Here is a 14,166-nt window from a genome sequence, read left to right as displayed (position 1 = left end):
AGTCTCTGTAATGTCGAGATCAGATCTGGCCAGCAAAAGAGGGCAGAAGCTGACTCCATCTCCACAGGCCCAGCTGCTCAGAAGCCTGGGAAGATTCCCTCTACTTTTAAACAATAGTCTCCTCTCCCCCCCCCCCCCCCCATCCACACTCCAATTCTTGATGGGTGGGCCTGGATTCCTACAGGAAGGGAAGCCCCACCCCCAGGTAATGGGAGTTCCTGAATCCCAAGAGACAGGGGCGGGCACATGGCCTATAGGTCACTGAACCTGTCTGTCAAGTGCTTGGAACTGGGAGCTTCGTGTGACCCAGCCCTCTGACCTGACCCTATTTAGGGGCAGGTGACCTCAGGCGCCATGACGCCACGCCACGTGTTCGAGTCTTGTGTCTCTCTTCCCCATGGCGTCCCAATTCAGCTCTCCACTGGAGCCGAATTGGTTTGTTGGTATTTACAAATCTTCTGAAAGTAAGTCTCTGTGCCACTGTCCTGTTTTGTGTTATATGTTTTTCTGAAACCTGGGACCGGCCCATCCAGAACTTCCACAATAAGTTAATCTTACTTGAGGCTGTCTCTAAGTGGTGGATTCTTGGAGGGATGGGGGGGGTTCCCCCCGCCCTTGGACGCCATTACAGTCTCCACCCAGCCCTTGCATTACCTAGGTAACTGGCACACCTGGAGGCACTTACCTCCCCGTCCTCTGTGGTTACATCCTGGACTGCCCCTGGTCAAGCCTCCCATCAGCCCTCCCCCTTCGGTGTGGCCACACCTCAGGTAAACCCCTTCAGCCTGGCTGGTCCCCTGTTGGGGGGGCGGCAGTTCAGAAAATAAGGTTTGCTCTCTTGCCTGAATACGGCGTGGTGTTCTCTTCATCAGCTACCTAAATTAATAAACCTAATTCACCCACCCTTCCTTCCTTTCTTTTTCTATCTTTCTCTTCCTTTCTTTGTCATGTGGCTTTTTTTTTTATTAATTAAATTTTGTTGACAAGGTATTGTGCAAAAGGGGTATAGTTACATAATAAGGCAGTGAGTACATTTCTTGTGATATCTTACACCCTCATTTTTCTTTCCCTTCCCTAGATCAGGTAGGCATATATACAATACCCAGTGTACCAAAATCATATATAGTAACCATGTAAGGTATGCCAAAGGAAATTCACCTAGGACTTTAAATGTAACGTCAACAATAGAGTCCTCCTATGTCCTTCTCTTGGAGTTTTTGCTTATCCTCGTCTTATATGATCATATATACATAGCTGTTGAGCTACTGTGATCCACTGAGAGGTATATTTTAGACCTTTTAATGTTTAGTAGCTGTTTGGTTTTAGAGACATAATGTAAGGTCGCTGACCCAAACCTGTGGAAATACCATTTGAAAAAAAGTTTGTTGGTTTTGCAGACCTGGTCTCTACTGTCTCCGCCCCCCCCCCCCCCCCAGTCATATACCAAGGAGACCATGCCCCTTTGTTCTCTGTGTTCTAGGCTTGTCTCGCTCAACATTATTTGTTCAAGTTCTGACCTTTTCCCTGTGAATACCAATACTTTATCATTTCTAATAGCTATATAGTATTCCATTGTGTACAGGTACCACATTTTTTGGATCCATTCATCTGTAGTGGGGCATCTGGGTTGTTTCCATATTTTGGCTATTGTGAATTGTGCAGCGATAAACATGGATGTAAAGGTGTCTTTGGGATATCCTGAGACCTGTTGTTCAGGATAGATGCCTAGGAGTGGTGTGGCTGGGTCATAGGATATGTCTATGCTGAGCTCTTGGGGACTTTTCTGCTAGGACTGGCTTTGAAGCATGATCCTCATATCTCAGCTTCCTGAATAGCTAGGATTGCAGGCGTGAACCTGGTGCCTGGCTCTTTTTCTTCTCTTCCTTCCTCTCCTTCTTTCCTTCCTTCTCACCAGTATCAGGATTTTAACTCAGGACTTTTAAGCTAAACATTAACTCACAGATTGTGCTTTATCACTTGAACTATACCACCAGTTAAACCTTTTTTTTTGGTTTTTAAACTGGGGCTTGAATTGAAGGCCTAGGCGTTGTCATTGTCCTTTAACTTTTTCTGCTTAAGGCTCACATTCTACCACTTGTGCTTTAGCTTCACTTCCAGCTTTTGGGGGTGATTAATTGGAGGAAAGAGTCTGTCTTGCTCAGGCTGTCTTTGAACTATGATCCTCAGAGCTCAGCCTCCTTGAGTAGCTAGAATTACAGCCACTGGTGCCTAGAACTGCTTTTTGGCTGGTTAATTTGTAGTCTCTTGGAGTTTTCTGCCTGGAATAGTTTTTTGCACCCAGACTCTCAGATCCCAGTCTCTTTTGTAGCTAGGATTACAGGCAAGAACTACCATTTTCTAGCTTGCCTCTTACTTTCTTTAATCCAATCTCCATATTGCATCCAAGAGGTCTTTGAAAAATGTTCATAGGATTCTATTATTTAAACCCTTTGATGGTTTCCCATTTTTTCATGATAAAGATCCAAATCCTTAATGTGGCTTACAATAACCTACACAACCTGGACTTTTAGCTTCATCTCTTGCTACTGACTTTATTCAATAGCATACAGCTTTTCTTCAGTGACTTAAAATGAGCCCTACTTCAGTCCAGTTCAGGCTTCATATATGTTTTTCTAATTGCCTGGAATATCTTGTAATTCTTCAAAATATCATTTCCTAAAGATGTGTTTCCAGACACCCAACTCAGCTCCTACTGTCCACTCTCTTACTACCCTAGACTTGTGTTTAATAATTCAAATAAAATAATTGTATATTTATTCATTTTACATTTGTCTCTCTAGCATGAATATAAGCCAATAAGGGCAAGTACCAGGGCCAGGGCTCTCAACCAGCACCTAACAGGAATGAAACCCTGAAGTTCTGCTCCAAAATCCGTATCTTTATTGACTATATTTTACTGCTGTATTTATTGGATACACGTAAATGTCTGCTGAAGTATGCAGGGGATTGCTCATAAACAAAATCATTTATAGAGCACTTCTATAGCAAAGTTTAATTTACCTAATTATGAAGCTGCAACAGCAGCAGCAAGAGGAAGAGGAGGAAGAGGAGGAGGAGGAGAAAAAGGAGGAGGAAGAAAATATTTTAAGAAAAAATTTTTAAAAGAGATGGTCTTGTTAAGTAGTCCAAACTGGACTCAAATTCTCCTCCTGCCTCGGCCTCCTCAGTGCCAGAATTACAGGTATGTGCTAGCATGCCTGGCTGAGTGTACTTTGATACCATCTCTACCGGAAACTTAATGTTGTCAATCCCATCAGATATAATTTGTCCAAAGGTACATACAATTAGTGATGTGAACAAATTGAAATGACACTTTAAGTCTTCATATCGCTTAGGCTTATAAATGTTAGAAAAAAATATGTTTAAGAATATATACACAGCTGGGAATATGGCCTAGTGGTAGAGTGCCTGTCACATACATGAAGCCCTGGGTTCAATTCCCTAGCACCACATATATCGAAAAAAGCTGGAGATGGCGCTGCGGCTCAAGTGGCAGAGTGCTAGCCTTGAGCAAAAAGAAGCCAGGGGCAGCGCTCAGGCCGAGTTCAAGCCCCAGGACTGGCAAAAAACAAACAAACAAAGAATATATACACATATACTTGCTGGAACTTTAAGAACTATTTCTGTGTTGCCTTAACCTAAAAAGAACAAACATTTGCCCACATTTTACCATTCCTAGCTAAATGGCTAAATAGCAGAAAAATCAACTTCTTTTTAAATTGTTAGCTTGATCACTGCAGGTTGTCATTTCTGTATGCTTTTAGAAAGAGCAAAAATACACAGAATGTAAAATTGGACAACTGCCCTCCGTGGTTTAGCTCTATTACTAACAGAAATGCTCTCACATACATTTTTATTTACACATTTAACAACAAAAGTTGTACTTGCAAGCTGTTATAACCTCGTTCAGAGTAAGTGTGCCATGATCTTCATACTGGGACAAGAAAGTACAAATAAATATCAAGATCCAAACTGCTAAAGCTGGATCTGTTGAGGAATAGGAGATTTTAGAACTCCCAGCTAGTATCACTGCAATGTCCTAAAATTGTAATGGGGAGATAAATCCTGAGAAGTTTCATGTATTTTTAGAGTATCAGCTATTTAGATTCATATAGATCTTAAGAGTGTGTCTATATGATTTTGGGGCAATGTTGAGGAGAAACAGTTGATTCCAACGGTAAATAACCTAAAGGGAAAAAGGTTATATTATATATTTAATTGGATGGATTACATATCTATCTGTCTGTCTATCCATCCATCCGGTAACCCATCTAATTCAATCTTCCCAAGAACACATGATGAACAGATGATCAAGTGTCCTATAATGGGGCCATTGTGGTCTTTTTCTGTAGCTAACTGGCTATTTGTGCACTGAGGAATCCCAAATACATCCTGGCATGATGGTACCTATCCAGCTGTGAAGAGACCACTTTAATTAAGTCTAGCTCACTCACGAACTAGTTCTTAAATAGGAAAAAATCGAAGTTAGAAATTTTAGGGCTGCCAATACAAAGCTAATTATATGTGGGAGACTATCCTGTGGACCATCAACCACAGCCTTTGTGTTGCCTTTTTAATAAGAAAAAAAAATCACCTTAAGCCTCCTTTCAGTAAACACACACCTGTGGGCGGTAGTGTTGAGGACTGAACTTAAGGCCTCCAGGCTTGGCCAGAGTTCTACTGCCTGAGTCATACCCAAGTCTTGTTTTTTTTTTTCCCTTTTAGGTTATTTTTCAGATGGTCGAAGTTTAGCCAGAGCTAACCTCTGATGGTAATCCCTCTACCTATGCTTCCCCTCAGCTGGGATAACAGCCAGAAACTACCATGTCCAAGCCTCTTTTAGTGATAGTTAAAAATGGTCTCAAAATAAATTGTGTTAAATACAAATAAACTTGCTTTCCAAACTTTTTAACACTCGCTTCATTTGAGGTTCTCCGCGACTGAAGACCCAGGTCTTTGGCTTGGTGCGGTCCTATTTCCTGAGAATGCTGACTTGGGGGGGAGCTGGGTGTGGACGCCCTGGTTACACGCTGACTCCGAGGGAGCTGGGTGTGGACACCCTGGTTACACGCTGACTTCGGGGGAGCTGAGTGTGGACACCCTGGTTACACGCTGACTTGGGGGGGGGAGCTGAGTGTGGACACCCTGGTTACACGCTGACGGGGGGGGGGGGGGGAAGCTGGGTGTGGACGCCCCGGTTACACACCCAGGCGTCAACTGGGTCTGGTCGGCTGCTCCACGTGTCAGACGTTTTCCCGGGCTCTGACCTCACGCCCGCGGCACGCGTCCCGGGTCTCGGTGCTCGCTAGGGATTTGAATTCGGTCACGGGCTGCCGCCGAGCACGCACCCTGTCCGTCCGCTGCCGGGGTTTCCACACCGGCTCCGTCCCCGGCAGGCAGGCGGCAGGCGGCGAGCGGGCGGCCGGCCCCGGTGACGCGGGTGGAACTCCTCTCCAACCGGAGAACGTGGCGACCGTCCCGGTGGGATGTGCGTGAATCAAGCTGAGCGACAGCCGCAGGTTCCGCGATGTGGAACGGCCTCGGGCCTGGCGCGCGCCGTCCCCCGTCCCCCGTCCCAGCGCGCCTTCAGGGCGCGAACCGGGAGCGGGAGCCGCCGGCGCGGGGCCCCCGCCGGGCTGGGCCGGGTTCGGAGCACCGGGGACCGCAGCTCGCCCACCCGTGGGGCTTAGCCGTGACCCGCTGAGAGCCCGGAGGAAAGCGAAGGGTCCCTCGCGCCCGCCCCCAGCTCGCCTCCAGGGCCTTCCCGCCCGCCGAGCGGCCGATACTACAGCTCCCAGCAGGCACCGCGCGGGCCGCCCGGCGCCGCCCGCCCGGAGCATGCTGGGAATCGCAGTGTAGGCGGGGCGCTCGCCGACTCCTTCCTTCTCCTAGGCTTGCCTCTCGCAACTCCGCGACGCCCGATTGCTGTAGGCTGTCCGGCGTCGCCCCAGTCGCTCCCCGTTTCCGAGGGTCGCCCCACTCCCCCGGCTCCGCGTAGCGAGTCCGACGCTCGGCTCCGCCCACCGCTCACACCCGTTCCTTCGGCGGCGGGGCTGCGCCCCGGGGCCGCGGCTAGGCCCAAAGTGCGCAGGCGCGCCAGGCGCCGCGCCGCGCCCAATCGGCCCTTGGGGCGGGGCGAGCGCGAGGGCTCCCGGCTGCGGGGGCGCGCACGTAGGCACGCAGAGCCCGTCACGTGGGACGCCGTAGATCGCTGTGCGCGTGGCCGAGGCGACTGGTGTGGGGTTGAGTCAGTTGTGACACCCGGAGCTGCGACCCTGCTGGCGGCCTACCGAACCCGCAGCCGGGCGGCAGACGTGGAGACCCGGGAGCCGCGAGCCTGGCCCCATCCTAGAGCTCCGCAGTGCGGGCGCCGCTCCCACTCCCCGCCCCCGTCAGCGAACCGCCGCCGCCGCGGGCGCGCCCCCGCTCTGCGCTGTCTCAGATGGCGTCCGCCTCCGGGGCCATGGCGAAGTACGAGCAGATCCTGGTCCTCGACCCTCCCACAGACCTCAAATTCAAAGGTGGGCCAGCGGGAGGGGGGCGCCGGGACCCCCCCCGGGGGTGCGGGGGGCCGCGGGTGGCGGGCGGGGGCCGCTGGGGCCCCGCGGCAGCCCCTCCCCCACTCCGGGGATTCGCCTCCGGGCGGCCGTCGGGCTGCGCCTCCGGGCCGGCACCGGGCGCCCGGGTGCTCCGGGGGCGCGCCGGCCGGGGCGCGGCGGAGGGAGGGAGGGAGCCGGCCCGGGCGCGGCGCGAGGCTGGGCTGGGGCGCCGCCGCCATCTTGCGGCCCGCGGGGGCGCCGTGGGGGCCGCCCGCCCGCCGCGCGTCCTTGCCCCCGGGGCCGCGGCGGGCTCCAGGCGAGGGGCTCTGGGCGTGCGCTTCGGGATGCGGCGGCGGCGGCGACGGCGGGTTCCTGCTGGAGTCTGTGGGTGGCCGGGGGGACGGCGGCGGCGGGCTCGGGCGGGGCGGCCTTGGTGTCCAGGCCACGGTCCTTCCCCCCCGCGGAGGCGGCGAGCCCGGAGGCCGGGCACCGAGGGACCTGTGTGTCGGCCCGGCCCGCGCGCGTCACCTGGGGATGGATTGGATGGGTGGGTGGGGGCGGGGGATTGTCCCCCGTGAGGCTGGACGCTCGCCGTCCACCGGGGGAGACCCGCGCCCGGGCCGGGCGAGCGCCTCGGCTCGCCTCGCCTCGGACGCGGGCACGGGGTCAGCCACGCTCCGGAGCACGGCCCGGAGACGAGGTGTGGAATCAATCCGGAGCCCCTTCCCTTCTCACCACACGCGAGTACCGTGGGGAAGAAACTTAGAACGGAACCGCCTTTACGGGCTCACGGTGGAGCCTGGGAAGCTCTGTAGGGCGCAGCCCCCTTCCTGCCTTTCACATCACCAAGCGAAATCTGCAGGAAGCTTTAATGTTGTGTCTTAATTTCAGGAGCTGTGATGAAATAAATCTTTATGAGGTGCGGAGCGTTTTTTTTTAATGCTAAAAGAAAAATATTCTACTATATAAAGTTGATTCCAAACGATAAACATCCAGGTTGTTTTCCATAGTAAACATTTTAAAATGATTTTAAGGAAATAAAAAAATACTACATTCTCATATTGGGAGTTAGATTTACTTGGCAGGCGTTTTGTGACTAGAAACAAAGTGAAATCCTTGTTAGATAAGGATTTGGTTTTGAGGTCCAGCGAATGCATTTGTCGCAACACATTTCCGTATTTGATGATTTTTTACACCGTGTTAGCTGAGGGTGGGGAACATCTTTTCGGACTCTTGAAGTTTGTACAGAAGTAGCCATTATCTTAATGAAGTTGTTGGAATTTAAACCTTTATGATACGTATTTTTTTTCCGGAGCAGTTGGCTTTTACCTTTTCACAGGTTGAGCTTACTGGGGAAATTTCCTCTGCTACATAAATCATATGAATTGCTCTTAGGAACTTAACCTCTCCATCTCACACCTCCATCCCTTGTGCTGGTAGCCTAGGCTTTGAGCCTCACCTCCAGTTCAGGGACTTAAAATATCCCTTAAAACCAGTTAGAGGCCAGGCGATTCCCACAGAGCTCGATTTCTTCCTAGGGAAGTTGTGACATGGCCTAAGTAGGAGACTAATAATGGTGGAGAAGCAAGTTTAAACCACCGCCAAAACCCTGCATGGTAACTTGTGAGACAGGTTTAAAAAAGTTCATCCATGTTTGTCCCATGTATTGGGTATTGAAGAATACCTCCGATTATACATATTAGTTTAGAATAACATTGGTAAGGGAGAGGCAGGAAAGGTGTAAAGTTGATATAAAGAGGTTCAATGATGTTTGAGGAGCATAGTTCCTTCTTTTCCCTTTTAGGTAGCCCTTCTGGGAGAGGTTTCATTCCAATTGTTGAGTGAAGTTGGGCTGAGGGAGTGGTTGAATAAACACAGAAGTGAGAGTCGGCCTGATATATACTTACTTACATGCCCCAAGATTGTTTCAAGTCTGTGCTTTAAAGCGAGAGTAATGGGGAGTTACTGGAGAAGAGGTAGGATGAAATAGGTATTGACATAGCTTTTGATTCCTTCCTCCTTAATGTTACTATTAGTCAGAGGTAATAGTTTGCTGTGATGGCAATCTGTATTTAAATGCACAGTTCAACACTAGTGAGAATTTTTTTTAGACTCCACATGCGCAGGGCCTAGGTTGATAATAGCGAAATGGTTTAACTGACTTCTTTTAAATTACCTGTAACTTTTAGTTTTAAGTACATGTCTATTACAGGTTAGTTTCACAGTTATCTTGTATTACTTTTTTTTTAGGGCGTCATGGGGCTTTATCTCTGTGCCTGGGCAGTGTCCCTGAGCTCTTTGCTCAAGGCTAGTGCTGTATACCACTTTGGGCCACAACACTGCTGGTTTTAGAGCCTCATGGACTTTACTTCCAGGGCTGTCTTCAAACCATGATCCTCAGATCTCAGTCTCCAGAGTAACTGGGATTGCAGGAGGAGCCACCCTGCCTGGCTGTAGGTTTATTTAAATTTTATTCTATATTCCCATGAATGACTGATTAAGTATTCAGGAACTGAATGGAGTTTATATGTGTAAAATGTGTATCCTGATAGCATTTTGCACATTTTTGGAGAAGTAGATAAGAATTTAGTACATCCTTCTGCAAGTATCAGTCTTTTAGGATAATTGTTTCATCTAATAATGTACAATAGATGGTTTATAGTGACATGTCTTTTTTTCTTTTTTTGATGTTTCTAAGGTTTTGAACTCTAGTCTTGCCCTTGCACTTGAGCCATGCCTTCCAGCTCTTTGTTGTATTAGTTATTTTTCATGTAGGGCCTCTTGTTTTGCCCTGGCCAGCCTCAGGATTGAGATCCTTTTACCTGAGCCTCCAAGTGCTTGAGATTACATACAGGCTTGTGTTGCCTGACCCTTAGATAAATTTTAAAGTAGGCCTCTTACTTCCCTACTGAATATAAATACCTTGTTTTCTTTTTGAGATTGGGAAAGCCTTGCCAATTACTTGACCTTAAATTTAGAGTTTAGTGTTTCATGTGAACAGCTAAAATTTTTTACATTATCAAGTTTCTTCCCTTGTATTACGCAATCTTTTATTTTTCCTACCTGTTAGCTGATTTGGAGGGAAGTTTGAAGAAGAAATTGTTTAGGAAATGCTAAAATAAGTTTAAATGCCTTCTTTTTATTAATAATCTGGTGGAGGAGGATTGTAGACCAAAATGATTGTGTTGAAGTTGGCCTGTAGTAGTACAAAGCAATGGTGGCAGTTAAGGTGAGGTGCCACAGAGCCTGTGGGGTCACGGTTAGCACACTGTAAGCAGAAGCGAAGGTAGAGCATACTCCTGGTCCTCTGGATTTTGGCACATTTTCAGGTAGTTCCAGAAGCTCCTCCTATTAGTAAACCTTTGGGGTGTCCCACAACTCTCGTAGACCCTTGGGGTGTCCCATAATCCTAACTTCTCTTAACCATAAAGGTCATCTTATTACTCCGTTCTTTAATAGTTGTTAGATCTGTTGCCCCCACAGAGTTAAAGTCTTCACTTTGGGGAAAGGGGTCCCACAAGTAAGCCTTTCCATGGTGTGCTGACTTCTCTTCGTCATGGTTTCTTTGCCGAGCAAGAAAATGTCTTCATATCTAAGCTTCTTTGCTTTTTTTTTTTTTGGTGCTGGTTAAGGTAAAAATTCCTCATGACTCACATTTAGACCATGTTCCATCAGCTTTTTTTCTTCCTCCCATGTTTTCAACCACACATAAAACTCACTGAAGTACTTCATTTTAAGAATAAATTAGCAAGCAGTGCTTTCTGTCTTCCAGCTGTCCCTTCGTTTCATGTCTATTTTTTATATTCATACTTTTTTGGAAAAATAGTCCATGTTCACTGACTGTCCAGTTCTTAACCTCTTGTCATCACTCTACCTTAGTTCTGTTTGTGTTCTCACTTGATATTGGTGACATCTTCATTGATCATTTCCAAGTTTTATCTCACTTGACTCTCTTTGAACACTACTAGCAACAGTTCCTCTAGAAATTGAAATCTCTTTACCTGTATAGAAACCATTGCCTTCTGAGTTTCTTTGTTCTTTTTTTGCCCTTCTGTGTCCTTTTTTCTCCAATGCTGATGTTTCTGATTTGGTTTCAGCTTGTCTGCTTCTTGTTTAGACTCACATTTTTTTAGATTTCCTATTTCTCTTCCTCACTCTATCTCTGTGCATACCAGTACACACCCAAATCTAAATTTATATTTTAATTTAGAGCTTAAGGTCAACAAATTAGTGTATACTCTTATTTAGCTTTGAGTGCTCCTTAGACATCTCAAAAACATCGGAGCTTTTTTTGGAATACCTGAGCCTAATTTTCTTCCTGTATATATTTTAAAATTACTTTTTAGTGGCATCACTATTGCTCATACCAGAAACATTTTGCAAATTAATAATTAAAATTTGTTTCTACTTCTTCAATTATCTGACTATTCCCTTTTATTCATTTTACTTCTAAATTCATTATTTTAAAAGCTTAATCTAGAATCTAATTAATATAATTGCATTAGTTTTGAGCACCTGCAATATGTCAGGTATGAGGAATCAGTATGAGAACCTCAGTTATGAATAAAAACACCTCAGTTCTAAAGAGAAATAGGCTCTAATCAAATATTCAGGTGAACGAATTATAGATATGAACACACATACATATACACACATACGTATATTGCAATCAGAATCTAAAATAGGGAAAGACAGTTGAAGGAAGCCTGACACTGGAACTAGGAGTCCAAGTAAAAGCTACTGGGTGGGGGTGAGGGATAAAGAAATATGTATGTACAAAAATCTGTGGTGAGGGGAACATGGAATATTTACCATGCTGAAAGGTTATCAGTGTGGAAATAGAGGAAATCACCGAGAGTAGTGCTGGTTTAGTAGGTCAGGTTAGGCACTTCATTTTTATCCTAAGCCCCTGCAGAGTTGTTTTTTTTTTTTTTTTTTAAACTGTTTATGTGTGTGTGGGGGGGGGTTGATTGGTCGGGATTGGCTTTGAGGGTGGGCTGGAAGGTAGTGGGAATAGACTAACATTCATTCTCTTGCACTAAGTAAAACACTTAATATTAAGCAAGAATACTTAATAGCACTATTTAGTTGCAATGAAAATTAGAACTAGAAGAGATAAAGTAGGCAGCTGTTGTAATCATTCTGGGGAGAGATGACCAATTGGATTGAAGTGCCATGGTGCTAGCGATGAGGAAACTTGAAATTAGTGAGACTTGTTAGAAAAGGGGGTTGTTTCATGGGCAGCTAGGAGTTTTCTGCTTACATGAGGTAGAGGAATGGTGGTGCTGTTCGTTGAATAAAGAAATGCTGGGTATCTGGATGATGAATAATAATTACCTTTTATTTGGAGGCTTGTGGAAGAGGGATAGGAAGATCATAATCTCATTCAGTGTGCTAAGTATGTTTTGATCCTTTAAAGGTGTTGATGAAAAGATGCCAAGTTAGACAATTTATGCTTTGTCAGAGGTAGATCTGAACTTTGGATAGTTTCTTGATTTCAGGTGATTATCTTTTTTTTCTTCAGGTCAGCAGACTGGTTTCATTTTCTGCAGTGTCAGCTCTCTTCAGCCTAATTTCCATGCTGCTTGCTGCCATAATTATGCCTAGAAAAAGCAAAATCTAGTATTGTTGCTCTCCAGGTTAAAGTACCTGCAGTTAATTCCTTTTAAGACCTTGGAAAAGTCTTCCTTATCTAACTTAAGTTTGCAAGCTATTGCAACCTGCTTTGCTTGGAATCTTCTTCCTCATATCTCCAGCTCAAGAATCACTTCCTCTTGTTATATCTTTGATCTCTTCCAAGCCAAGTAGCCCTTTTTTTTTGCCACTTGGAAGGTTATGCCTACCCATAATAATGCTTGTCACATACGATGTTTATGCTTATATGTTTTCCTGTATGAGCTGCTTGAGAAATTAACAGTTTCTTTTATCTCTGTATTCCTGGAGTTCCTGGAAATAAGATCTGGCATCATAGAATAATTACTTAGTAACATAGGATTAATAAGATTGAGATGATCTCATTTGTAATTCCTTTTTCTTTTCTTTTTGGTCTTGAATCTCTTTTACAATTGTGATTTTCATCAGGCTGTAGATGTCATAGTTCAGAAAATGGGGACTGAGGGACTGGTGATATAGCCTAGTGGCAAGAGTGCCTGCCTCGGATACACGAGGCCCTAGGTTCGATTCCCCAGCACCACATATACAGAAAACGGCCAGAAGCGGCGCTGTGGCTCAAGTGGCGGAGTGCTAGCCTTGAGCGGGAAGAAGCCAGGGACAGTGGTCAGGCCCTGAGTCCAAGGCCCAGGACTGGCCAAAAAAAAAAAAAAAAAAAAAAAGAAAAGAAAATGGGGACTGAACATGTTATTGAGGATAGTTGACTAAAATCTGGAGTTACATTGTCCCTTTTTTGTGCCTTTTTTCTAAAATGAGAGGAAGGACTGACTAAAGTTTTAGGTGTTTTGGCTCTGAAGGTTTCTATGACAATTGAATATAAAAAGACATTTTAAAAAGTAAGGTGGAAAAACCTGAAGTAAATGTGCATGCCACATGGTTTCTGATAGTTTGTACCATTCCAGAAATAACTTCTAAGTTGAAGTCTAGTGCTGTCTTGCTTTTCCCCTGCCAGAGTCTGGCTATCTCTGTGGCCAACATCTCTATTGTTGCATACTGCTCACCTGTCAGTCACTAAACAGATCTCATTGAGTGCTGCTACTATTGCTATGCTTATTCAATCCCCAATAACAGTAGTGGGGCTGACAAATAGTCTAGTGATAGCAAGGAAACCCATAAAGTGCTTCCTTTAAGTGAAATTTGAAAGTTGTCAATAAGGAAAGAAAAAAGTATATGCTGAAGTTGCTAAGATCTACCAAAAGAAAAAAAGTTTGTTTTGAGGCTGTTCCCCCCCCCCCCCGGGGGGGGTGCTTATTGGGTCTTGACTTCAGGGCCTGGTCACAGTCCCTTAACTTTTTCGGCTGGCACTCTACCACTTGAGTCATAGCCCCACTTCCATCCAGCTTTTTTGGTGCTTAACTGAAAGTAAGAGTTGCACAGACATTCCTGTCTGGCTAACTCCAAGCCACATTTCTCAGAACTCAGGCTCCTAAGATTCAGGATTACAGACATGAGCCACCAGAACCCAGCTTATTTCTCCCAATTTTTTATACAACAGCCCCCTTATTCCTGGGGGCTATGTTCCAAAACTCCCAAACCCCCAATGGATGCTTAAAACTGAGGATAGTGGCAAACTCTGTAATTTAATGCCTTTTCCATCTTAACTACACACAAGGTGGTCATACATTTTACAGCCTCAGATCTCAGTGTTCTGAGTAGCTAGGATTGGGCATGAGCCTTAGGATTATAGGCAAAAGCTGCTAGTGGCTGGCCCACCATTTTTTTTTTTTAATTCACTCATGATATGTTGAAAAGTTCCTATCTTTGGTCTAGTGGTATGTCCCATATTCTGAGTATGCTGTATGTATTTCCCATATGTTTTGAATTACATTTGAGGCCTGATTACATTCAAGTTTCAATTTTTTTGTGGTAAAAATCCTTCATATATGTATTGTCACATCTGGTGAAGTTGTCCTTCTTTTACTTAGAAGTTTATTGA

General features: G+C 45.9%; 1 protein-coding gene across 2 annotated transcripts in view; it reads left to right on the top strand.

The window, feature by feature from the left end:
* The first annotated feature begins 6,204 nt into the window (after positions 1 to 6,204).
* The window catches only part of Vapa (VAMP associated protein A), a 41,381-nt gene continuing 33,419 nt past the window's right edge, over positions 6,205 to 14,166 (top strand). Inside the window, exon 1 of one of the 2 annotated variants that reach the window (XM_048363001.1) lies at positions 6,205 to 6,542. In XM_048363001.1, the coding sequence (XP_048218958.1) occupies positions 6,464 to 6,542 (79 nt within the window). In that variant the 5' untranslated portion in view covers positions 6,205 to 6,463. The remainder of the gene's footprint in view (positions 6,543 to 14,166) is intronic. The other variant, XM_048363002.1, reaches the window with a different exon arrangement.

Source organism: Perognathus longimembris, chromosome 15 (genome assembly GCF_023159225.1).
Source record: "Perognathus longimembris pacificus isolate PPM17 chromosome 15, ASM2315922v1, whole genome shotgun sequence".
NCBI classification, from domain to species: domain Eukaryota; kingdom Metazoa; phylum Chordata; class Mammalia; order Rodentia; family Heteromyidae; genus Perognathus; species Perognathus longimembris.
The sequence above is the reverse complement of the archived record's forward strand: the minus strand, read 5'-3'. Positions and strand labels throughout refer to the sequence as shown.